Here is a 27,305-nt window from a genome sequence, read left to right as displayed (position 1 = left end):
TATACATAAAAAATAAATAAATAACATAATAAGGTACATAAAATAAAATAGTTACATAGTATAAAATATCTATACATATAATAAAATCGTAGGAAAGTCAAATCTGTACATTGAATATTTTTTTAAAAGAATACATAATCCATGATCTATAATCGATATAGAAGCCAAAAACATAGTTTTTAGAATTTTTGTCTGTTTGTCTGTTTGTCGGTTTGTCTGTTTGTCTGTTTGTCTGTATATTTGTCCGAGCTAATCTCGAAAAGTACCGCATAGATTGACTTCAAATTTTGCATGAATATTACTAACAGGTCGGGTGAGGCTTTTATATACACATTATCATGCTATCACCTCCGGGGGAGGAGCTGTGAACCTTTATTTTTCTAACGTATTCCGTGTATTACACAGCGTACAATCTAAAGACTCATGTTTAAATGTTGTTTTTGGGTAAGCCACGCTATTATCTAGCTTTACACTATAAAAACTACGTCATTTACGTAATTTTGGCAGAGAAACAGTTTAATGAATCTTAGTAGTATAAAGACAAATTTGTAACAGCGCCATCTATGAGACTTCATTAAAATCAAATCAATTTACATGTTTAACGCTTCTTGCAAATTTATAATTAAAAATTAAATAATATGATGTTGGTGGGGTTTTTAATTGTACTTATTTATTTAATTTTTTAACCCATGTCTTCCCAGAGTCCACTTCAGGTGCTTATATTTTATACAAGTGAGGGTAGATGTTTATTATTTGATGTCAAACAAGACACTATTAACAGTTAATTGTGACATTTTAAAAAATCCTTCTTGCGTTCCCACAAAAGGTAAGTTGTAGCTTTTATATTTATTCTTTATTAATTAATTATAAAGTTAGACTCATGTTTTTAATTAGAATTGAAGATACGACACAATAAGAAAATGATGAAATTTTATTTTTATGTACCTATAACTTTTACAAGACGCCCAAAGAAGGTCACTTTAGTTCTTGATAGAATTTTATTTGTTAGTAGCTTTTTAATAAAATTAGGTAAAGTAATCTTTTCATTTTTTTTATTTACAGATTCAATGTTCATAAAAATTAACGATTTGCATGAGGATGTAGTAGAAATAAGTATCCTGGCGCGTGGTCAATTGTTGACTAAAGTTAATTTCCAACGTATGGTACAATCATTGGAAGAATCTTGGGTAATTTTAGAGGATATTTTTCGGGAATGAGAAAAGGGGCAGCCAACCACGTATCAGCGTGCGTGCGTGAGAATCTACCTACGTTTTAGTACCAAAAAAAAATGTTATTTTGAAACGTAAATATTGCACTCACAACTACAGCTGTACAAGTATGATTTTTAATCGTGCTTTACTGTCATCTGATTATTTTATTATCGTTATGGCTACCGCGGTACAGATCGTACTGGGATCAGAGTACATATTATTTATCAATTGGTGTGGTAATATACGTACCACACCAAGTAAAATATTTACAATCATACCAAATGGATTAACACGGTATGTACATAAGGCGGTCTTATCGCTTACTAGCGATCTCTTCCAGACTGCCCAAGGTAAGAGATAAAGAATTATACTCATGATCCAGCAATTTTCAACCGAAAAAGAAGTTTTTCTGTAATTGGTAGTTGTTTCATTTATTTATTTTAAATACCTAATTTTACTTTTATATTTGCCCATTTGCATTACATTCAGCTTCCATAAAACTTATAAAAATTTTATGTTTTTTCCGGATATTTTCCAGACATTTCCCTGGCATTTTCCGGAGATTTTTCAGGCATTTTCCACGCTTTCCCCGAACATTTTCACGCATTTTCCGGATATTTTCCGGGTATTTCCCGGACATTTTCACACATTTTCCGGGGGATTTTCCAGATATTTTACAGGCATTTTCCGGATATCCCCGGAAAATGCCCTGGATTTCCGGAAAGTACTTAAGTTTTTTAGCTTAGATTAGTAATAAATTCTATTGACAATTCTATGAATTGTTTATGGTAGTACGTGTTTACTAAATAATTGTTTGTAAAGTAGTAACTACTATGCAGTCGCTATTCCACGCGGACGAAGTCGCGGGCACAGCTAGTTTATAATATAAGTATACTGTATATGAAATAATTATACGTACATATAGGTATAAATATAAACTAAACACATCTAGTTTAAGTAACAAAATTATATAACTAACGAGACAGCTAAGATTAGAACTAAGAAAGAGACATGAAATGATGTTTTACTAAAGTTTTAAAAGAATTTAAGTTTTGGGCTCGTCTGACATTTATGGGGAGAGAATTCCACAATTGAACTGCACGAACAGCAAATGAGTTATGGAAGAATTTAGTATTATGGGCCGGCATAAAAAGCAAGAGATTAGTGGAGGAACGCAATGAGTTTACATATTTGAATTTCTCTCGGAGATAACTTGGAGCTTTTGGATCAAACAACACACAGTACAGGAGATGAAGGACATGGGAGTTACGCCGCAGTCGGATAGGGAGCCATTGTAGCTTCTTTCGGTACTCAGAAACGTGATCATATTTTCTTAACCCAAATATGAATCGGATGCAGAAGTTTTGGAGTCTCTCAAGCCTATCCAACTGGGCTTCGGAAAGGTCAAGGTAGGTGACATCAGCATAGTCGAGGTGTGATAGAAGAAGGGAATGAGCAAGCGCTAACTTTGTTGGAATGGGCAGAAGATTCCGTAGACGCCGCAAAGCACCTGCGGAAGCAAACAATTTCCTACTTACATTATTCAATTGAACATCCCAGGATAGTGTTTGATCGATGTAAATGCCAAGATCTTTGACTTGTTTACTATAGGGTATTAGAGTACCGCATAAACTGACTGGAGGAAGCGAAGCCCAGTCAACCTTCGCGATTACCGATGGGCTACCAACTATGATGACCTGCGTTTTTGATGGATTAACTTTCAAACCGAATTGGTTACTCCACTGAAGGACTGAACTCAGGTCACTATTCATTGTTTGGATAGCATCCGGTAACTCAGCTAGGGTTGACTGAGTATAGATTTGAACGTCGTCAGCATACATGTGGTAGAGAGAAGTTAAGGATTTTGAGATAGAATTGATGAAAATAGCGAAAAGGAGTGGAGACAAAACGCCACCTTGAGGAACTCCAGCACGGATATCACACCATGACGAGGAGACGTCATCACTGTGAATCCTTTGCTGACGTCCATATAAATAACTATGAAACCAATCAATACTAGTTGGAGATATGTTAAGGGAACGAAGCAGACTCACAAGGACATCGAAATCAACAGAGCTGAAAGCGTTACTAAAATCCAGCAACGTAAGCAATGTGAGCTGCTTGTTGTCCATGCCAAGTCTAATGTCATCAGTTACTTTAGTGAGAGCAGTAGTCGTACCATGACCTGGACGAAAACCGGACTGGAGAGGATTCAGCAAGTTATTTTTATTGAGGAAGGTGTTTAATTGGTGATGTACTAACTTTTCGAGGACTTTAGACAGAAATGGTAAAATGGAGATAGGACGAAAGTCAGCAAAAGAGGAAGGGTTGCGTTTTTTCGGAAGAGGAATAATTTTGGCCTTTTTCCAAGACGAGGGAAAGGTACCAGAGGAAACGGAATGGTTAAGAATATGGGTAATGACAGGAACAACTACATCGAGGATAGGTAGGATCATGCTACGACTTATGCAATCACTCCCGACGGCATTAGATGACAAAGACATAATATTCTTCTTAACATCACTACTAGAAAATTGATTAAGACAGAACGGAGGAAAATTAGGAGTTGGAATAGAAGAAAGAGTATTAAGAGTCGTAACTTTAGTAATATTATCGAAGGGAGGAGTTTCAGCAAAATACTGATTAATAAGTTCAATATTAAAATTTTTAAAATCTGTATTAGGATCTTTGGAGCCAACTCCTAAGGTTTTTAAGAACTTCCAGACTTTAGCAGGGTCGCCGTTCTCGACCGACGAATGAATGTGGCGTCTTTGTGCATCTCTACAACATGTATTACAACGATTCCAAATCTTTGTGTACTTCTCTCTGTTCGCGTCGGTATTGTTCAGCTTCAGTTTAGTTTTAGCTTTAGACTTAAGATGTAAAAGTGACTTTAATTCATCAGTTAACCAAGGTGCAGGGAGGTGTTTGAGTTTAACAGGTCTCAATGGAGCATGCTTGTCATACAATTGTGTAACACGTGAGGTGAACAGTTCAACCTTGGCATCGATATTGTGTTCAGAATAAACTAAGGACCAGTCTATGTCTTGAGCATCACGACAAAGTTGATCAACATCCATTCCAGCAAAGTTGCGTCGCATGGAAATTTTGGATTTCAGTTTAGGAGGACGGATGTTGTAGGAAATATAGATAAGGTCATGGTGGGAAAAAGCATCGGCAGCAAATTGACCGTGCTTAAGGACGAGGTTAGGGGAGGATACAATAATAAGGTCAAGGAGAGAGGGAGAGCAGTTAGGTACATTATGGGTAGGATTTAAGGGAAGAAGGTGTAGGTTCGCTGACTCAACTGCAGATAGGAGAGTCTTGGCTCGGGAATCATTTTTGATGATACACGTGTTAAAATCACCCATTATCAGGGCGTTTTCATAGATGGGAACATGATGATCGAGGATGGTTTGAAAGGAGTGAAAGTAATTTATGGAAAGGGAAGGGCTATAAAAAACACCAAGCAGGAGCTTAGAGTGATGCAAAGTAACCTCAATAATTAGATGCTCAGCAGCATCGGATGGCGGAGGCTGAGGGGACACGCTAACTATTTTGTAGGAGATTTGTGAGCTTAGATAGATCGCGACACCACCGCCAACTCTACCAATCCGATCGTTGCGTATTAGATTATAGCCAGGAAGGGAATAACAGGAGGAAGGAAGGCAGGGCTTGAGCCAAGACTCTGAGATAAGTATAGCGTGAATGTTGAGAGAATCGAAAGTTGTTAACAAATCGGGAAAGTGTGCAGGAACACTTTGCGCATTGATGTGTACTGCGTTGAATATTTTGGACCTATTAGGAAAACAGTTTGAAAGGAGATTATTTAGAGGAGTGAAGGAAGAAGTACTGTGGAAGCTGTCCTCACTGCCAGGATCCTCAGATGAGAAAGACAAATAGTTAAAATCACTAGAAGAGCTTTCGTTCAGCATGTTCATTTGAAAAAAAGATAAATAAAAGTAAATATATAAAATGTATATATAAAATATAATAATATAATATAAATATAAATATTAAATAAACTATAAGAATAAGTAAAATAATAGACTATAATTACAGAATGATAATGTTTTATGCAAGATATATGAAACAATAAAGATAAAAAATAATGATTGTATATTCCAATAGTAATGAATAAATATGATTATAATTGATATTCAAGAGAAAAAAAATAAAAATTTGTTTATGACTTATTTTAACTACACCCCAGCAATCAATTTAAATGTACAGAATTGAACGCATTTATAATCTGTATCGGAACGTTTAAACGGTGACATCTGACAGCCAATGTTTGGCAGTTGACACTTGACAGTAAACAAATGAAAGAATTACAACAACATGACAAATACAATAACATTAGAATTAAAGTTGGTACAATGAAAATATTAATAAGACAAAAGCGGGTAATAAAGTTTTAGTTTGAACGGACAAGAAAGAAAAACGAAAATAAAATGTTTGACAGTGTAACAAGGTTTAAAATCACTTCACATATCGATATAATATGAAGTGCGAAACTTACTTGTTACTTATTTTGTTTAAGTAACCTTCTTGACCTAGACGCAACACATTTGGAAGTTTTAGGGTCGTTACTAGACAGTTCATTGGAGACCACCTGCGCCGAGGCTGTGCACGGTATCGAGTCCAACTCACTTAAGGAGGTCACACAAATCTTATCACCGCTCTGCCCAATAATGAAAATGTTACCGTCTCTTGTCCAACACTTATTTATGCCGAATCTCTTACGAGCAGCCATAAAAGTTTCATGGCGACTCTTAGTTAAAAATTCAGAGAGTGTAATACCAGAGTTTTTTAAGCTAGTCTTTTTGAACCAGATGTTATCTTTCAATTGCATATCACTGAATTTAACCAAAATTGGACGGGGCTTGGAATTTGAACCATTGGCTTCATCATTGATTCCACTGACAGCTCGACCCATTCGATGGCAGCGGCTTATTGACTCGATAGAGATCTTAATGTTTGGGAGCTTTTCAGATAATGTTCTCACTACTAATGCACGAGTGTCTTCTTTTTTATCTTCATGCACACCATGAATCAGGAGCATTTTCCGACGAGAACGGGTTTCCTGGAGGTCGTGAAGTTTGAAGAGAAGCTCAATTTCATCATGGATGTTTTTAAGCGAGGAGATAACAAATTTTCTAAAAAGTTCAAAATCACCAGATATGTTTGTAGCAGCAGGAGAAGTGTTGTTCTGCAATTCCTTTTGGAACTCTTCCATCCTTTTATTAAAGTTTTCTGACATCTGTGCCATAGTTTCTCTAATTGATTCCATTGTGAGAGTGAGTTTGAAGTGACTTGAAAATTTATGCGAAGATAGAGGAAAAAATATTTTAGGATTTGGTGCTGGTAGGTGTTAATTATCAGTATTCCATAGAATTAGATTGAAAAATTGGTTTTGAATATTTTTAAAAACAGAATATTTATCAGATTAAAATTTTAACTGTTGCCTTTTTCACGCCTACCCTCGAAAAAAAAGGTACTTAATTAAAACAAACAAAAAGAAATACAAAATAAAAATTAAAATTTAAAAAAAATAAATAAATATAATTAGTGATGCCAGAAGGGTCCCCACGTCAGCAAAAGTCACAGAGTGTTTCTGCAACACTGGTTTTCAGTGAGGACCAGTAATACAGATGACTTGCGGCTCAAATAACAGAGCACGACTGCCAGTCAATATAACCTGAACGAATATAAATACATATTTATATAACATATTATACAACAAATAATCGTTTATACATAATACATATATATACCTACACATACATACACACATCATATATACATACATACATACGCATATACACAAATATATGAATTAGAAATAGAATAGATACTTAATATATATATTGTATATACAGCAAGCACAATTCACTACCATCAATTACATAAGAAACAAATAAATAAATACGCCGGTACTAGACACTGATGAAGCAAGCAGGTACAGCAGTTATGTAATATACGCCGTGTAAGTGGGAAGAACGCGTGAGCCAGGAGGAAACTGATTTTGGTGATGATTTAGTTTAATTTTTAAGTGTTTTTTAAATGTAAGAACAGATCCTAAATTACGAATGGGAGGTGGAATGTTATTCCAACACTTACACGAAACGTATTTAAAACTACCTCGAAAAGCCGCCATGCTATACCGCTGTAAGCGCAGTGCCGGATTGCTTACCAGACGAGTGTTGACAATACCGCTGCACCATTCCAGTTTTTCATAGAGGTAAGTTGGTTTTTTACTGGTACTGGTTTTCAACACCGAAGAGCAAAGTGGCAATGTGGAGTTCCCTTCAGAGAGACATCTTTAAAATGTTTCTCTCGTTGAGGTAAGGTGTCACGTGAGTGCGAGGAGGAATTTCGAAACAGTATCTTGCACACGCATTTTGCACTCGCTGCACTATTCGCTCTGTTCTTGCAAGAAGTCGAGGCCCGTATACACAGTCAGCATAATTAAATTTAGAAAGCACAAGAGCCTCGCATAACCTAGTTCGAATATCAGTGCTAAGAAAACTACGAATTTGATATAGAATTTTTAAACGATAAAAACAGTTCCTGACTAAATTTTGTATGTAAGTTTCGAATCGAAGCTTTTTTTTTTATGTCAGAGCAAGCAAAGGAGCAGGTGGGCCACCTGATGTTAAGTGGTCACCACCGCCCATAAAAACTTGTAACACAAGGAGTGTTACAGGTGCTTTGCCGGCCTTTAATGGACAAATAAGCTCTTTTCTTGAAGGCCCCAATGTCGTAGTTGTTCGGGAACACCGCGGGTGGCAGATCGTTCCACAGTTTCACCGTACGCGGAAGGAAGTTGCGGGTGAAGCGGACAGTGGTGGAGCGCCAACCATCCAGATGGTGCGGATGGAACTGGTTTTTACGGCGTGAGGTCCGGTGGTGGAACTGTGCGGCTGGTAAAAGGTGGAACAATTCCTCAGAGCACTCCCCATAGTAGATTCTGTACAGTATACAGAGAGACGCAACGTCTCTCCGCACTGACAGTGGATCGAGCCCATCGGAAAGCCTACGGTCATCGACAATTCGAGCTGCCGACGTTGGATGCGGTCAAGAGGAAGGAGTTGATACTGTGGGGCTCCGGCCCAGAGATGAGAACAGCACTCCATATGCGGTCGCACCTGAGCCTTGTACAGCTGAAGTCGGTGGGCCGGCTTGAAGTACTGTCTCGATCTACTGAGCACACCAAGTTTTTTCGAGGCTAATTTAGCCTTCGCTTCCAAATGACTGCGAAATTGAACGTCACTCGAGATTTCAACTCCGAGGATTCCGATTTTCGGCGACTACTCAAAACAAAATAAGAAACGAAACAAAATAAAGAACTTTGGACAGAATTGCTTTTAACTGCGATATTATTGTTCTAACGGAGTGTTGGCTCTCGTGTCTAAGTAATAGTAATATCCCCTGTTTAGATAATTACTACATGTACTCTACTACAAAACATCTAAATCAGAGCGATGGTGTTGTGGTGTATATTAGAAGCGAATTAAATACAAAATATAAAGAATTAGATTTTAAAAACTCTGCCACAGGCTTAGTGGTTGAAATTGGTTGTGACATTGCCATATTATGTATATATAGATCACCATCTATAGTAAACACTGATTTATTCGTCTCTACTCTGAACGAAATACTACCTACCTTCTCCAGATTTAAATCTGTTATTTTAACTGGCGATATCAACTTAGACATTAAACCACAAACAACGGATCCTCGTTGTCACGACTACCTTAATGCCCTGGCATGTCATGGCTTTCTTCCCGCTCACACATTACCTACAAGAGGCCCCAACTGCCTAGATCACATAATTTTAAGAACTAAATCTCCATCACTTTCGCTTCTCTTAAACACGACAGTCACTGATCACTACTCTACCCTGCTTTGCGTCTATCGTAAAAAAATAAAAAACAATGAAACCTCGACTATATCTAAAATTGATTTTAATAAATTAGACAAAATAATTGAACAAATAGATCTAGCACTTATATACTCTATCTCGAATGTTAATATTGCTACTGATACTCTCGTGTCACTCATCCAAAACGCTATTACTGAAAGCACGATTGTCAAAAAATTATCTGCTAAGAAAAAAATCCTAAAACCCTGGATCACTCCAGGACTACTTAGGTGTATAAAACACAGGGATGCACTTCACAAAAAATTTAAAAAATCACCCAACAACGAAACCCTAATGATCAGCTACAAACGATACAGAAATTTTTGTAATAATATATTAAAAAGAGTAAAAAGACAATTCGATACTAAGGAACTTAACAAAGCTGGAAATAATTTAAAAATTCTTTGGGATACTATAAAAAAAATTACTTACACTACAAAACCAGAACACCGAACAAGTGATTTACTGACTCTGTCAAACTCACCGTCTCAGTCTTGTAACGACCTTAATAGTTTCTTTGTAGGAATAGGTGAGAGCCTTGCTAAAAATTTAATCAACAGCCACTCTTCAACGGGGCGAACTCTGCCGCAGTGTAAGAGTCCGGTAGCCTCTTTTGTTCTACTTGAAACCGATCCCAACGAAATTACGACTATTATACATTCTCTTAGAACGGATGCAGCATCCGGATGGGATGGTATTCCCCCTTCCGTTCTCAAACGATATTCGAAAACTTTGGCCCCTGTCCTAACCTATATTTTTAACCTGAGCTTCCAAACTTCTACTTTTCCCAGCTCTTTTCAAAAAGCTATCGTACACCCGATATACAAAGGAGGAGAAAAAGCTTCTCCTGGTAACTATCGCCCCATAGCAGTCCTCACTGCGTTGTCGAAGGTTCTTGAGCGCTTGGTAAATAATAGACTAATAAACTACTTAGAAAATTTCAAACTTATCTCATGTCAACAATTTGGTTTTAGGAGAAATAAAAGCACCACCGATGCAGTTCAGGAACTAACAACTTTTATTGTCAATAAGTTGAACTCACAAAACAAGGTTCTTACAATATTCCTCGACCTCGCCAAAGCCTTCGATACCATTCGAACTTCCACGCTTCTAAATAAACTCGAAATAATAGGTATCCGAGGCTCGCAACTGGACTACTTTAGGAGCTACCTTGCGACTCGAACTCAAATGGTTAAAATAGGAGCTTACACAAGTAAGGAGCTTCCTATTCACTTTGGTGTACCTCAAGGGAGTATACTTGGACCCACCTTATTTCTTGTCTTCATTAACGATCTTTGTAATGCCTATATACCTAACGCTAAGATAGTATCCTTTGCAGATGACACTGCTGTAACATTCTTCGCAAATTCGTGGTCTGAAGTTCAAAACATCGCACAAAATGGCTTTAACTATATACATGAGTGGCTTATTACTAACACCCTGACATTGAATACTTCTAAAACAAAACTAATAACCTTTTCTCTTTCTTCAAAGTCACAACCTCAAACACCAATTTCAGTAAAAGCTCACTCCTGTCACACGCCAACAACAGCTCTGTGTCACTGTCCAACCATTAATTCTGTAGATAATATTAGATACTTGGGCATAACTTTGGATAAACTTCTAAATTATAAAACTCATATTGGTCTCCTAACAACTAGGGTCAGAAAACTTATTTATATTTTTAAAAATTTGAGACACGTCACGAACACTGCCGTTCTACGTACCGTCTACTATGCCTTGTGCGAATCTATTGTCACATACTGTATTGTATGTTGGGGAGGTGCCGCAAAAACCATACTGAAGCCCCTCGAGGTGGCTCAAAGAGCAGTTATGAAAGTCTCCACGTTTAAACCTATGCAGTATTGTACAACCGACCTGTACAAAGATTGGAAGGTTCTCACCGTTAGACAACATTTTATTTTACAGACTATTATTTTACAACACCGATTAACACCTCTAGTTACAACCTCGTTTCGACGAAAGAACAAAATCTGCACTGTTCCTCAGCCATATAGCATGTTCACCAAGAGGTTCTTTTACTTCCTCGGACCCTATTTGTATAACAAAATTAATGATAGTCTTAGCATCTATGCCTTACCGTATTCTAAATGTAAATTAACCGTACGCTTCTTTCTATTAGGAAAAACTTATGACGAGACAGAACAACTTCTTGAGATACTGGCTTAAGTGTAAACGTGACTCTTGCTTAGATATCTATAATATAATATTTCAGACACACACACACACACACACACACACACACACACACACACACACACACACACACACACTTACACAAACACACGCACACACATACACATACACACACAAATATATATACATTCATAAGATACAGTTTCATTCGCCACACCCGCATTCTCTTATACACCTTAAATTTTACATATATTTTTTTTTCTCTTACTCCCTATTGTAACCAATTTTAATTTATAATAATTAAGTACTTGCTAAGAGGCTTTTTGTGTATTTATTTTAGAGGCAAGCTGTTTCTCCTAAACACAGGTTGCCCAGTAACCTAGCTAGGGAAACATTGGCTTGTATAAATAATTGTTTTGGTAGCCTTTTTATTTATATACTTTTACATGAATATTAATTGTATACCTATTGTAATTGTAATTGTAAAGGATAAGTATAACGTAAATAAAAAATTCATTCATTCGAATTCATTCGATTCATTCGAAAATAGGGCCCACCTACACTTATCTCAAAGTTTTGCCTACACGTAATTTATAGGGTAGTTATTGGGGTACTTGAGTATTCCCTTACGTTGTTGACATGTTAACGAAACTTTATTGCTGTTTTAACTATTATTTTTAATGTTATTCTCAAGTGGGCAACCAGAAAAAGTTAAATGTTTCAAAATCACGTTCTTTCCGAATTCTCAATCACTTGTGTTCAAAGTCTCATTCTGAATGTTACTGTAGCACATTTTACTGTAGCACATTTAGCAGTTTCGGTATTATTCGTGATTATTATGCCTGGATCTCGCGTTCATATGGATATGGAAACGGCAGCAAGAGCAGTTGCTTTGCTTCAAGAAGGAAATTCTCAGAAGTCGGTGGCAATACGTCTTGGTGTGTCACGTCGAGCTATCCGAAATGCTTGGGATCGTTATCAAGAGACAGGTAGTGTTGCTAGAAGACGTGGAACAGGAAGTACTCGGGCTACAACAGCCCAAGAGGACCGGTACATCAGACTAACAGCGCGTCGGCAGCGCACGGTAACCGCCCGTGCCTTACAAAATCAACTGCGGCAATCTACTGGCACGCGAGTGAGTGATCAAACCATTCGGAATCGACTTCATGAAGGTGGCCAAAGGTCCAGAACTCGCACTGTTCGACTGAAAATGACAAGTTCTCATCGTGCAGCACGATTAAGGTTTGCTCGTGATCACTCAGACTGGTCTATGGATAACTGGGGGACAGTACTGTTTACGGACGAAACTAAAGTGAAGTTTTTAAGTGACGATCGTCGAGTGCGTGTATGGAGAAGGGAAGGTGAACGTTTTTCTGAACCTTGTGTCCACGGAACAGACCGATTTGGAGGTCCAAGCGTCATGGTGTGGGGCGGCATTAGCCTACATGGCAAAACGGAGCTCGTAGTTCTTGATGGAGGTACCGTGACTGCTACTACCTATGTCGAACGGGTCATCCGGCCTCACGTGATCCCATTTTCACAAAGAATTGGCGAAGAATTCATCTTAATGCAAGATAATGCCCGCCCACATACAGCCCGTATCACTCAAAGAGCACTCTCTGATGCCAATATAAGAGTTCTGCCGTGGCCAGCCATGAGCCCTGACCTCAATCCAATAGAGCATCTGTGGGATCAATTAAAAAGGAGCGTCAAAGCAAATTTCAGCAACGTAAACAGCCAACAAGATCTCATAAATGCTCTTAAAGTCTGTTGGGAGCAAATACCTGAAGAAAATGTAACCCATTTGATTGAAAGTGTCCCAGATAGGCTCAGAGAGTGCATACGGAACAGAGAGGGTCCCACACGCTACTAATTACAAAATAAACCAGATTTTTTTTGTTAATAAAGGTTTTATTGAAACTTTTGTCATGTGTCTTATTTGTGCAATTTTTCTCTAATACTGTTAATTTTGCATAATTTTCATAAAATCGCTAATTTTTGCTTAAGTTTACGTTAAAAAAATTGTCCTACACTTGTCCTACACCTTGTTCGTTTATACCCATTCATAAAATAAGAAAAAAGTGAAGAGTTTTTACAACACAGCAAAAAATCAGGGTGGGCCCTATTTTGTTTTGAGTAGTTTACTAAGGGGAGTACTCTTAAACCGAGGTTCTACGACAAATGGGGTCTTTTTAGCGGTGAACGCGCAAACCTGTGTCTTTAGGGGATTGAACTCGACAAGATTAAGTTCGCCCCAATCCGAGACTTCTTGGAGAGAAGACTCGACTTCAGACACAAGTTTGTTTCGACTCTCATTGAGGCTTTCCTTTGAGGTGTTTGCACGGCCGGGATAAAGAGCATCCCCCGTACTGTCGTCTGCATAGCAATGAATGTTACTGTTAAAGTTGCATGTAAATATGTTATAGTAAGGTAAACGCTGGTATTAACGACCCCTCTAAGGCAATTTCAAAATCAACCATATTTTTTAAGTATACTGGCTCTTCTAAAGATTTATAATTTCATTTTATATGCTAGTGTTATGTATAAAAAATGTATTTATTGAAGCAAATACATTCTAATAAAGGATTATCTTGTAAAAAATAATTTACAATGTGACTAAGTCGATTGTTGCTATTACCGACCCATAAAAACGGCTGTGAAGCTATTAACGATTTTTATGCAGCTATTCCCGATCGTATGTGAGAGGAAGCCTTTTTCCAGCAATGGAATGTATAGAAGCTAGTGATGATGATGATTACCGATCTTAATAAAATGAAATAAAAATGCAAATATATTCGTATTTTTTTATTGTAGTTATTTTTAATAAAACAAATGAGTACTTTTTAGTAATGAACTAAATAATTATAAACTTTTAAATTAATCAACATAATACTATTAATATATGTACATATATTAAATTAAGGATTTCAAACTCTAGGATATTTCGTTATGCTATTTGATTGATTGCTTCGGCGAGTTGTGTTTTACTGAATACTTTTCGCCGCTTTCGTGGCTCCATATTTCTGGAAAAAATATACCTAATTATATGTTTTATGTTAATTTAACCTAAAAAAAATATAATTTTTAATAGGCACCTATTATGTCATAAAAGTAATAAAAATATATTTGCACGCTCAATTACGAGCAGAATGTTTAAGGATCAATATTATCTGTATATACAAACATCTTTATTCTACATTCTGCAAATAAAGCAATTTGAATTTGAATTTGTAGATGAGAAACTAAACAATCTATATTCGATCGGTAATAGCTTCCTATAGTTGCTATTGCCGACCCACATGGGTCGGTATTAAAGTATGTAAGTATAAACCTAAATTGTATTACCGACCCATAAAAAAATGGTTATTTTAATTCATTTGATCATCAGACTATAAAATAGATTATAATTGATTAATGTCATACAAAATATGAACAAATGCATATTGTTTAAACAAAAAAAAACAATGATTTACTTCTGTAACTATTCGATAGGGATCCTCGAAAATATCATAACTTTGTATAAATTGACAACGCTAAAAGATACAACACTAGACAAAAAAGTTTAGTCGCTAATAGATTTTTATGAAGACTCATAGCTTAGATTTAAACTGGTCTATAAAACCACTTGTGTTAGTGTGATATAATAACATAAAAGAAAATAAAACAAACAGTTACGTTGCTGCCATTGCCGACTTACGGGTCGTTGATACCTGCCGCGGCTTAAACTGGTGAAGCTAACACCGTCCCATTTTAATTTTAAGTTTTATCGTTTCAAATTACTTTTTATTAATAAAATGTTGTAAGAAATGAAAAGTTGACACTTAAATGCATTGACATTTAGTAATATAAATTAAAGTATAGATGTCATTTGTTTGTAAATGTCTTAAAAAGATACTCACAGTACTTACCCGAAGGAACAACGGAACAGTACGACACGTCCTGCTTCCACGCTACCCCGCAGCAACTTACGCATTTTAACTCTTTTTTGCTCAGTTACTCACTCTAACGTTAAAGTATACGATGCTCAAGTAATACATTCGTGTATAACTTTGCCTACCTATAGCAAGAATAGTTCTGGAAACGTTTAAATTTCGAATTACTTTTATAGGTCGGTAATACCTTCAGATTTTCGATGGGTCGTTGATAGCTGCGTTTACCCTACTAAGTTTAAGACTAGATGGCGCCACGCACCAATTGAATCGCGCTATTGAAGTTGTTTCTGCAAATTGTATAAGTGTTTTGTTGGTTTAATAAAGGCCTCTTTGTGCATTCAAATTTGTCTGTATTATTTACATCACCACTGGGTAGAAATTGTACATGGTCCTTTCTTGCTGGATATAAGCAAAAAGTTGACAGTGCACTGGTACACCTCGTTTGCTAAGTGAAGCACTCAAACTGGAGCGAAGAGCGACCCCTGGTAACCTGGAAGATCCAAGGCACGGCAGGCATTAGCTGAGCGGGAGGAGCCCCCCCCGAGTCATCAAGCTGCCTACGTGAGGGAACAGTACATCAGAGCGGATCATCTCTTCTCACAGGATCGGTGTCAGTTGTCATCTGTCATCACTCATATATGACAAGAAGCCAGCCTAGGTGACGTATGATGTTTGGCAGAATGGAGTCTGTCATTGAAGATCATTGACATTTACTGTCATTGAAGATCATTGACATTTACTGTCATTGAAGATTATTGACATTTGCTGTCAAATGTCATAACCCGGAACTCGATTGTGAAGTTTTAAGTGTCAGTAAGAATAAAAATAAAAATAAACTTTATGTGAATTTGAACTTTATATTGTTGGTCAATTTAACTTAGAAAAAGTGAATTATTTGAAAACTTATATTCGTTTACGTGTTTGCATGAACTTAGAATAGTCGTAAAAAAGTGGAGTGAAGGGGAATCTATGCCAAATTTATCACAAAGGTTATATGTGTAAAGTAATAATTTTGGATTGTAAGAACTTGTTAGAAACACGTGAGTAGGTAAATTTAAGGTTATCCGTACGCATTGTTGTTTTACGTATTTAATTATTATATTTAATATTTATTGTTACCAAGTTTGTTGAGATTAAGTTAGAATTGTTGTTAAAATGGCTGAAAATTATTTTAAGCTGCAAGACGATCTTGCCTCAAAGATTGTTAAGGGCAAAACTAATTTAAAGAAATCACCGAAAGAACGTATGACTTTGTCCTATTTAGAGACACGGTTAGAAAATTTAGAGTCACAATGGAACGAATTCCACAACACGCATAGGAAAATTGTATACGAAATGAAAAGAGAGGAATTTCAACGAACTGAGTATAATAAAAGTGAAATGTATGATACAGTTGAGGAGGAATATTTAAATTACAAAACATTATTAAAGGAACAAATAAGCGAGTTTAAAGTAAAACATAATAATTTAAGTGTTAGTTCAAATTGTCAGGAACCAAGGAAAGTGTTTGTAAAATTGCCTGAAATTGCCTTGCCTTCATTTTCAGGGCAATATTCTGATTGGACTAATTATAAAGATCTATTTTTATCTCTTATACATAATAATTCATCGCTTGATGATGTTCAGCGACTACATTACTTGAAGGGTTCACTTACTGGCGAGGCTGCAAACCTTGTAAAATCTATCTGTGTCACAGCAGACAATTATAAAACTTGTTGGGATAGGTTGATGCTTAGGTATGACAACAAAAGGCTTATGGCAAATTCTATTATCAGAAAATTAATGAATCAAAAATCTTTGTCGCAGGAATCTGCCATTGCTATTCGACAGTTGTTGGACACTACTAGAGAGTGCTTACAATCTTTACAAAACATAGGAGTTGACTGCAGTTCATGGGATTTAATTCTCATTTATGTAATATGCCAGAAACTCGATCCGGAATCTAGGAGTAAATGGGAGTCTAAGGTAAGTGAAACTTGTGAAGGGTTGCCTAAGTACAAGCAGTTGGAGGATTTTCTTGAAACTAGATTTAGGTCACTGGAGTATAAATTGCCTGACAAGGGCCAAATTGCCGTACAGAGTACTTCAAAATTCTCTATGGGGACAACTATAGCGACTAGTGTATGCTTGTTCTGTTCTGAAAAACATAAGTTGGCTCATTGTAAGGCGTTTGCAAACGAAACTGTTGATGTCAGACGGCAGTTTGTGCAGACTCAACGATTATGCTTCAACTGTTTCAGTTCTGAACACTCTGCTTATGCATGTGCAGTGTCCACTACATGCCGTGTATGTAAGAAACGTCATCATACATTGTTACACCCTAAATTAACACAGGGCAGTAAGATGAATTCACATATGGAGACAGGTAAGGTTGTAGCTGTCGTGACTGAAGCTGCATCACCATCATCAGAGACAGATTCAGATTGCAACGAATCTTCTGATGTAGTCACAAGTTGTGTTGCCACCTTTAGCAATACTGTGTTACTGGCTACTGCTTTGGTGAATGTCAGATCACAAAATTCAGATGGTTCAGCTACCATTTTGAGATCTTTGTTAGATCAAGGTTCACAAGCAACATTTATCACTGAAGCGGCTGTTCAGTTGTTGGGCATTAAGAAGCTTAAGGAAACAATAAAAATCTCTGGTGTAGGTAATAGCAAATCAATTATATCTAAGGCATCAGTGAATATATGTCTTACATCATGTTATGATTCCAAATTTACATTGAATGTTAAGGCCCATGTTTTAGATAAATTGACAACCTTGTTGCCAAACAATAAAATTGAGGTAATGGATACTTCTCAACTAGATTTGCCTAAATTAGAGCTAGCTGACCCTTCATTTAATATTCCAGGCGGCATTGATTTACTTCTAGGTGCAGAAGTTTATTGCAAAATCTTAATGCAAGGTTTACATCATGGTGTAGGTGGTAATTTTATAGCACAAAACACTAAATTTGGCTGGATTTTGTCTGGATTTATTGATAATTCCAATATAAACCAGCAAACTGATAAGGGGGTTAATTGTCATACCATAACAATTAGTGAGCATAATGATGATGCTTTACTCAAGTTGTTTTGGGAACTAGAATCTGAACCCACACAACACATTAAAATGATGACTGAAGAAGAAAAGGCATGTGAAGAGCTATTTGCAGCTACCACAAACCGAGATGAAACAGGAAGGTATATAGTCAAACTTCCATTTAAGGATCACGACCCTGCTTCTAAGTATGGTGAAGGTGAAATCATTGCATATAGGCGTTTTTTAATGCTTGAGAAACGATTGTCTAATAACTCTGGCTTAAAGGAGGAGTATTGCAAGGTAATAAAGGAATACTTGGATATGGGTCACATGGAGTTATGTAAAAAAGGGAAGAAAGAGGGCGCAATATACTTACCCCATCACGCGGTAATTCGAGAAGATAAAGACACTTCAAAGGTAAGGGTTGTATTTGATGCCTCGTGCAAAGGATCAAATGGGGCATCCCTTAATAGTGATCTTATGGTAGGTCCTAATTTACAACCGGAATTGAGACATTTAGTAATGAGATGGCGCTGTTTCCCCATATCATTAGTTGCAGATATAGTTAAAATGTATCGCCAGGTTAAGGTGACGGACGAAGACGCTGATTACCAGCGTATTCTCTGGCGCGTAAACCCTGATGATCCGATTCAACATTTCCGGTTGCTACGAGTCACCTTTGGAACTTCATCGGCACCTTATTTAGCCGTTCGTGCCCTGCAACAGGTAGCCCGAGATGAAGGGCCCAATTTTCCGGCGGCAGCGGAACGAGTTTTCACTGATTTTTTTGTCGACGATTTAATGACTGGTTGTCATACAGTGGAGGAGGGAATGCAAATTTATACACAAATGACTAAATTGCTCAAGTGTGCAGGATTTCCTCTTCAAAAATGGTCCAGTAATAGTAAAGAACTTTTAAAGAACATCGGGAAGAGTGACGCTCCAAACCTCGAGATCAAGATTGACGAAATTACTAAGATTTTAGGAATAGCATGGAACAGAGAAATGGATAATTTTCATTTTAAGGTGAAGTTACCAACCCTGGGTAATAATTTGGTGACGAAACGACGAGTTATATCCGATATTGCTAAATTATTCGATCCTTTAGGCTGGATAGCACCGGTTGTAACGAAGGCTAAGATCTTTATTCAAAGACTATGGCTGTCAGGTATAGATTGGGATACTCAATTGAGTCCCCAGTTACTAGAGGAATGGTTAAGTTTTAGAGAGGACTTAATCAATCTGGAGTCTTTCGTAATTCCTCGTTGGATGCAACTCAATAAGGGTGACTTGGTTTTGGAACTCCATGGCTTTTCAGATGCTTCCAACTTGGCGTATGCAGCCGTCGTTTATGCTAGAGTTGTTGATAAAAATAGAAATATTCATGTTCATCTCGTTACGTCTAAAACTCGTGTAGCACCGATAAAGCAGATTTCAATACCCCGCCTGGAATTGTGTGGGGCTGTCTTACTGTCAAAATTGCTACACGAAGTGAGCAATGTATTGAATGTTTCAAAAAATAACATTCATGCTTGGACAGACTCAACCATTGTACTCGCATGGCTTAGTAGCCATCCAAGTAGATGGAAAACATTTGTTGCAAATAGGGTTTCTGATATTTTAACTTCAATGGACGGCAATCAATGGTCCCATGTTTCCAGCGAAGACAATCCTGCAGATAGCGCGTCGCGGGGTCTTCTGTCTAGTGAATTGGTTCGTAATGATCTCTGGAAAAAAGGACCCGATTATTTACACAAGTTTGAGAAAAACCATCAAACCGGAAGTGCAACCTAGTTGTTACTGACGATGATTATGCTGAAGAATTGCTTTCAAGGTTTTCTTCACTGAAAAAACTTACCCGGGTGATTGCATTTTGTCGAAGAACGCTGCGTTGGAGAAAATCTGAGAAGAAGAATACACATCTAGTAAATAGGTTATCAGCGAGTGAAATAAAGGAGTCATTACGTACCTGCATAAAAATGTGCCAAAGAAAATATTTCACCGAGGAAATTCGGAGTTTGTCGTCTTCGCAGATGGTCCATCGGAAGAGCACGCTCATATCACTGGATCCGTATCTCGATGATCATCAAATTTTGAGAGTTGGTGGTCGTCTCAATAATTCTGTTTTCAATGAGGATATGAAACATCCAATCATAATTCCTCATAAATCGCATTTCACAAAATTACTTATTGACGAAGCTCATGTAAGCACATTGCACGGAGGTCCGCAGATAATGCTTAATTATCTGCGGTCCATGTATTGGATTATTGGTGCCAAGGGATTGGTTCGCCAGTTTGTAAGAAGATGTGTAACTTGCACGCGATATTCAAATCAAAATAATCAGCCAATGATGGGTCAATTACCGACAGTCAGAGTAACATCACATCGCCCTTTCAGCAAAACGGGAGTGGATTATGCCGGTCCAATAGCCATAAGAGCTACAAAGGGAAGGGGTCATCATGCAACAAAGGGTTACATTTGTGTGTTCGTTTGCATGTCAACAAAGGCGGTACACTTAGAAGTGGTCAGTGACATGACGGCAGAGGCTTTTATAGCAGCTTTTAAAAGACTAGTTGCTAGACGTGGGCATGTCACAGAAATGTGGAGCGACAATGGCACAACATTTGTGGGTGCAGCTCGACAACTCACTGAGTTATTCGATATCGAGAGCTCGATTGTTGCCACCGAAATCGCCGACTGGTTAGCGTCTAATGGAACGGATTGGCATTTCATTCCGCCTCATTCACCAAATTTCGGAGGGTTGTGGGAGGCGGCTGTAAAGTCAATTAAATTCCATTTGGCCAGAATTGTGGGAAACGCCACACTGACATTCGAAGAGATGACCACCACTCTCGCTCAAATTGAGGCATGCCTCAATTCAAGGCCTATTTCGCAGCTCACAAGTGACCCACAAGATCCCTGTCCGCTGACACCAGGTCACTTTTTAGTAGGTGAGCCTCTTGTGTTGGTTCCGGACGACAATTATGAGAAGGCAAATGTCACTAATTTGAAGCGATGGCATCTCACACAGAGAATGACACAAACCTTCTGGCGCAGATGGACTGAGGAATACCTCACCCAACTGCAACAACGCTACAAATGGAGATGTCGTATTCCAGAACCGAATGTGGGAGATTTGGTTCTAATAAAGGAAGACGGATTACCTCCCGCTCGATGGCTGTATGGAGTAATCGTAGAGAAGCATCCTGGACATGATGGGGTTACACGCGTTTGCAGTCTCAAATGTAAGGGCCATATTATCAAACGTCCTCTGTCCAAACTAATCTTTATTCCAAAGTCAGAGTGATTATTCAATTGTAACTAACCTTTCATGTTCATGATTTGGCTTAATTACAAGGTGATGCTATGGCAATGTTAAAAAATAATTTTACGTTTCTTCATAGATGTATAATATGTTACTGGTGCACATTGGTGAAGGGTTTAATGTATTACATTCTGTTGTTACGGGTATTTGATTGTCATTCAACATTTAGTTTGTTTATGGACTAGGTCCATGGGGGGCGGTATGTTAAAGTTGCATGTAAATATGTTATAGTACTAAGTTTAAGACTAGATGGCGCCACGCACCAATTGAATCGCGCTATTGAAGTTGTTTCTGCAAATTGTATAAGTGTTTTGTTGGTTTAATAAAGGCCTCTTTGTGCATTCAAATTTGTCTGTATTATTTACATCACCACTGGGTAGAAATTGTACAGTTACTGATTTGTAACAAATCATTGATATGCAGAAGAAACAGTGTAGGAGATAGCACGCAGCCTTGTGGGACACCAGCGTTCACATGAAGAGGCTTAGAGCAAGAACCGTCGATAACGACCTTAATAAATAAAATTAAATAAAAATAAAATAAAATTCATTTAATTCAGGCCCATAAAGTGTTAGTAAAATCTTATCCTAGTGTTAGTATTACAATTACCTATTACCTACATACGATTATTACTACAGCTTAATTTACATATCCAATGCTTACTAATGATATTATCCGAATAATTTAACATCTTTAACACAATATTTGAATTTTTACGTATACGGTCTCTAATAGAAAAAATCTTTTTTCTCATAATTGCATAAAAGTCATTTACTCTATATAATGCAAACATTAAGGAAGCACTACAGTAACGCGGCAGGCCCATAAACATCCTAAAAGCATTGTTATATTGAACTCTTAGAATGTTCATGGTCCTACGCGTATAATTAACCCAGAGGTTGCTCGTATAAAAAGACTGACAATACGAGGTAAAAAGAAGCTTTTTAACATTTCTACTGCACTGCTTAAATCTTCTTATAATCATATTAGATCGTACAGCTAAACCTCGCCTTTCTCTCTCTATGTCAACTTCGTCGCTTAGAGTACTGGTGACAAAGTGACCTAAATATTTAAAATTTTCTACAATTGCTAGTTTCGTTCCGTTCAAATAAATAGGTGGGATGTTATCGGGACCCTTTCCTGAGCGAAATACCAAGACATTACTATGTCCGTGAACTACGCAGAGCATTTTTAGCAGATCAAAAAAATAATGTGAGTTCTTATCGCGTGCAGTTGAGTTCTAGAGTTCCTGATACTTTTTAGAAATAGTTCTGGCGTTTTTACCTGAAAAAACGACATTTGAAAAAATGATCTGCCAACTTCCCGTAGCAGAGCATTTTTAGCAGATCAAAAAAATTATGTGAGTTCTTATCGCGTGCAGTTGAGTTCTAGAGTTCCTGATACTTTTTAGAAATAGTTCTGGCGTTTTTACCTGAAAAAACGACATTTGAAAAAATAACTTAGCAGAGCATTTTTAGCAGATCAAAAAAATAATGTGAGTTCTTATCGCGTGCAGTTGAGTTCTAGAGTTCCTGATACTTTTTAGAAATAGTTCTGGCGTTTTTACCTGAAAAAACGACATTTAAAAAAATAACTTAGCAGAGCATTTTTAGCGGATCAAAAAAATAATGTGAGTTCTTATCGCGTGCAGTTGAGTTCTAGAGTTCCTGATACTTTTTAGAAATAGTTCTGGTGTTTTTACCTGAAAAAACGACATTTGACAAAATGATCTGCCAACTTCCCGTACTAGATAATTTTTAGCGGATCAAAAAAATAATGTGAGTTCTTATCGCGTGCAGTTGAGTTCTAGAGTTCCTGATACTTTTTAGAAATAGTTCTGGCGTTTTAACCTTAAAAAACGACATTTGAAAAATAACTTAGCAGTGCATTTTTAGCAGATCAAAAAAATAATGTGAGTTCTTATCGCGTGCAGTTGAGTTCTAGAGTTCCTGATACTTTTTAGAAATAGTTCTGGCATTTTTACCTTAAAAAACGACATTTGAAAAATAACTTAGCAGTGCATTTTTAGCACAGATGAGATGTGACACAGATTTTAGCAGATGTTTTTGAAGTGAAACTTCTTTATCGGGGGTGGACAAAAATTTTGTGTAACATTTTTGCGTTACGTCGTACTCGTGACATTTTTGCGTTACGCGCCAAATTTTTCTTATCCCTACCACGCGTGATTCGAAGTATCGGTCGATCAGCCGCTGGAATGTGGCCGGCGCGTTCTTGAGGCCGAAAGGCATGCGCTTAAAGCGATATATGCCGAGCGGAGATATGAAGGCTTTTTTTTTTTTTTTTTTTTTTACGTGAGGAAATTCTTCATGAATACCGGCTGCTTCGGGGGCAGCAGCACGGTTATGTCAGACTTCTACTGACTAAAACCTCACGGTGGCCTACTTTCGCGCAGGTAAAGAGGGGATCCCGGGATCTCCGGTAGGAACGCTCACGGTACCCCTCGCGCGCCTGCCATTGGCAATCCACTCGCATGTAGTCGCGGACTACCCTACGCGCATGCCTAACACTACGACAGACTGCAGCCACAACAGTCTGTCGCCCTCCTCACGTTGCCTATTGAATGTGCGCAGCCCCCGCCGCACACACTCTGCAACGATAAAGGCAAGAGCTCGTCGGGTCTACTAAGTGACCCGACGTCCCCTGCGGCGTGCTCTGCGACGCACGGGATTCCTACGCTCCCGGTCGCGCTCAGCACTTTCTTTCTGTGACATCACTGCATCACAGAAAGACAGCACTGCCATCCACACGTCCTCTCTTTCACACATGGCACCAACTACGATCGGAAGTGAAAGGTCTGATCCAACCATAGCACGTAGTGCATCGCGTTCCGCTGTCCACGCTGGACACGACTCTAAGGTGTGCTGAGCCGTGTCCTCCTCACAGTCACAATGGTGACAAGCAGCATTTGGCTGTTTTCCTATTCGACACAGATACTTACCGAAGCAACCATGCCCCGTCAGAATCTGTGTCGTGCGGAATGAGAGCGAGCCGTGGCGCCTAGTCATCCATTCCTGAAATACAGGCAAAATGGCATGGATAGACATCATGCCATATTGCGCGTTCGCTAGCCGTCTGGCCCATGCCTCCGTTGCCTGTCTTCGGAGTCTGGCCCTACGCCTGTCCATGTCTCTTGGAGATATGCTCCGATGCATGCCTACTTCTTCTCGCCAGTGGAACATGGCTGAAAGAATCTCCGCTTCCAAGTCCCAGGGGAGACATCTAGCAAGTAAGCAGGCTGCGTCATAAGAGACTGTACGGTATGCCCGGGCGACTCTGATCGCCATCATCCTCTGAGGCTTACGTAAGAGGCTGATATTTCGGCTCGTCAGCGAATCAGCCCAGACAGGAGCTCCATAAAGAGCCATCGACCGCACAATCCCCTCATACAGCTTGCGACATGATTCATTCGGTCCCCTAATATTCGGCAGTAAACCACTGAGAGCGCCCGCTACTCTAAGAAGTTTGGGCGCCAGACACTTAAAATGCGGATAGAAGGTCCATTTGCCATCCAACATGAGTCCGAGATACCTCATCGACGGCTGGATGGCAATGGACACTCCTCCCACATTTAAACAAGACCCAGGTGGAGGACCTCGTCGTGAACCACGGAAACATATGGCTTCCGATTTAGATGGAGCAACCTCTAGACCTATTTGACGGATCCGTGCGATTACCTGGGCTGTTCCAGTCTCAGCCAGCAAGACTGCCTCAGCAAAAGTCTTCGCTCCAGCAGTTATCAGAGTGTCGTCGGCATAACATGTCACCTCAGTACCCTCGACATTGGTACCTCGCAGCACCCAATCATAACCAATGTTCCACAGAAGTGGTCCCAAAACCGACCCCTGTGGAACACCACATGTGATTGCTCGGCGCTGCCAGCCAAGCCTCCCAGGATATTCAACCCACCTCTCAGATAAGTACGATTCCACGATATGGCACAGGTAAGGAGGCACCCCGTGAAACCGTAATGCTTCCCTGATCGTAGCCCAGGGAAGGGTGTTGAATGCGTTTGCTATATCCAAAGACACCGCGATGACGAACTTGCCACGGCAAACTGCTTGCTCCACTATATTCTTAACACGCAATATTGCGTGGAGAGTCGAGCGCCGCCTCCTGAAACCAAACTGGCAGTCGGCTAGATCGGGACCAACACCCTCCAAGTGCTGAATCAGCCGACCAGCAATTACTCGCTCGAAAAGCTTGCTTACTTCGTCCAATAAGACTATTGGCCTGTATGCCGAAGGAGAGTCCATTGGACGGCCTTCTTTTCGTAGCAACACAAGCCTTCCTATCTTCCATTGGCGTGGGAAAGTACCGTCAAGAAGACATTGAGTAAAGAGTTTCTTCAGTCTTCCACCCAACCAATCCATTGTCATTACCAGTACTCTTCCGGGTACACCGTCAGGACCAGGGGCTGTATTCTTACCCCGAAGTCGTATCAGTGCCTTATGAAACTCTGTTTCCGTAACAGTTGGCACATCGGTAAGATGTTGCGCTGACAACGGCTGAGCCATTACAGGCGGCACAACTGCAGCATCCCCGATTGGAAACAGGGTCCCCACTACTCTATCCAGGAACTCAGGCTCCAACGTCCTCCTGTACGGCCTGCCCCATGGATCCCTAGAAAGAGATTCTAAGAATCTGCCTCGCGATATTCTGCATAGCGCTGATTCTCCAACTCCCTATCACGGAAGCGGCGTCGACGTAACCGGCTGTATCGGCGCCTGGCCCTAACGCAGGCGCTACGCAGTGTTGTGAGATTCTCAGACCACCAGTAAACCTGCCTCTTGGGAGGCAGAGATCTGACCCGGGGCATGGCTGCATCACAAACTTCTGAGAGGGCCTGGCGAAACCACTCAGTCTCAGCCTCAACATCAACAGCCTCTATTTGCGGTGACGCCCAGGCCAGAACGATCGCTGCGGCCTGCAATGCTTCGCGATCAAGACGCTTTAATGCCCACCGTGGACCTTCTCCCGAACAGGCAATCCGGCTTTGACCGGTTTGGGGCATTTGAGCAACGGAGACGTCAAACCGGATATATCGGTGGTCAGACAGTGTCTCTACGTCCTCAAGTACCCTCCAGCCCTGAACGCTGCTAGCCAACGTGGCCGACGCAAGTGTAATGTCTACGATAGATCCACCTTGTTGACGTACACACGTATTTACGGAGCCCTGATTCATAACTACCAAACCAACAGCTACTATCCACTCATCCAAAAGTGTTCCACGTGCACTAGTTACTGGAGAGCCCCATGTCGCAGACTTTGCGTTGAGGTCTCCAGCCAGCAACACTCGACGGTAGTTGTTTTGTCTTATAATAGCCTCCAACTCCAGTAGATAGTCCTCGAATTCTGATAGTGGCCTGTTGGGAGAGAAATACCCTCCAATGATGAGCGTTTCACCCAGTAAAACCGCAACCCAACCATGACCTTTAATAGTTCTTCCAAGAGGTGGGGTGTCTTCAGGCATTTTCACCACAATGGCTACGAGGCCATCACAATCTCCTAACCAGTCATCCCGATTTGGAATAAAATATGGCTCCGCAACAACTGCAACGTGCACCAACCACTGCGCCATGCTCTGAACCAGGAGGTCCTGAGCTCTAGCACAGTGGTTGATATTCGCTTGCAAACATCGTAGAGCCATCTTAAGTGGGATGTTCTGTTTCCATCTCCGCATCCAGCTGCTGTGGTTGTACCGCAGGTA

The 27,305-nt window shown here is 39.2% G+C and overlaps 2 protein-coding genes across 2 annotated transcripts; both read left to right on the top strand.

The window, feature by feature from the left end:
- The first annotated feature begins 16,382 nt into the window (after nucleotides 1-16,382).
- LOC123704872 lies at nucleotides 16,383-20,045 on the top strand. The gene has a single exon (XM_045653365.1). It carries the CDS (start codon nucleotides 16,383-16,385, stop codon nucleotides 20,043-20,045), a length of 3,663 nt encoding a protein of 1,220 aa, XP_045509321.1.
- A 185-nt stretch (nucleotides 20,046-20,230) lies between these two features.
- Nucleotides 20,231-24,223, top strand: LOC123704871. The gene is made up of 2 exons (XM_045653364.1): nucleotides 20,231-21,497; nucleotides 23,991-24,223. Exons 1-2 carry the CDS (start codon nucleotides 20,231-20,233, stop codon nucleotides 24,221-24,223), a joined length of 1,500 nt encoding a protein of 499 aa, XP_045509320.1.
- The last annotated feature ends 3,082 nt before the right edge of the window (nucleotides 24,224-27,305 follow it).

This window comes from Colias croceus, chromosome W (assembly GCF_905220415.1).
Source record: "Colias croceus chromosome W, ilColCroc2.1".
In the NCBI taxonomy this organism is placed as follows: domain Eukaryota; kingdom Metazoa; phylum Arthropoda; class Insecta; order Lepidoptera; family Pieridae; genus Colias; species Colias croceus.
This window is presented reverse-complemented; position numbering and strand designations above follow the sequence as displayed.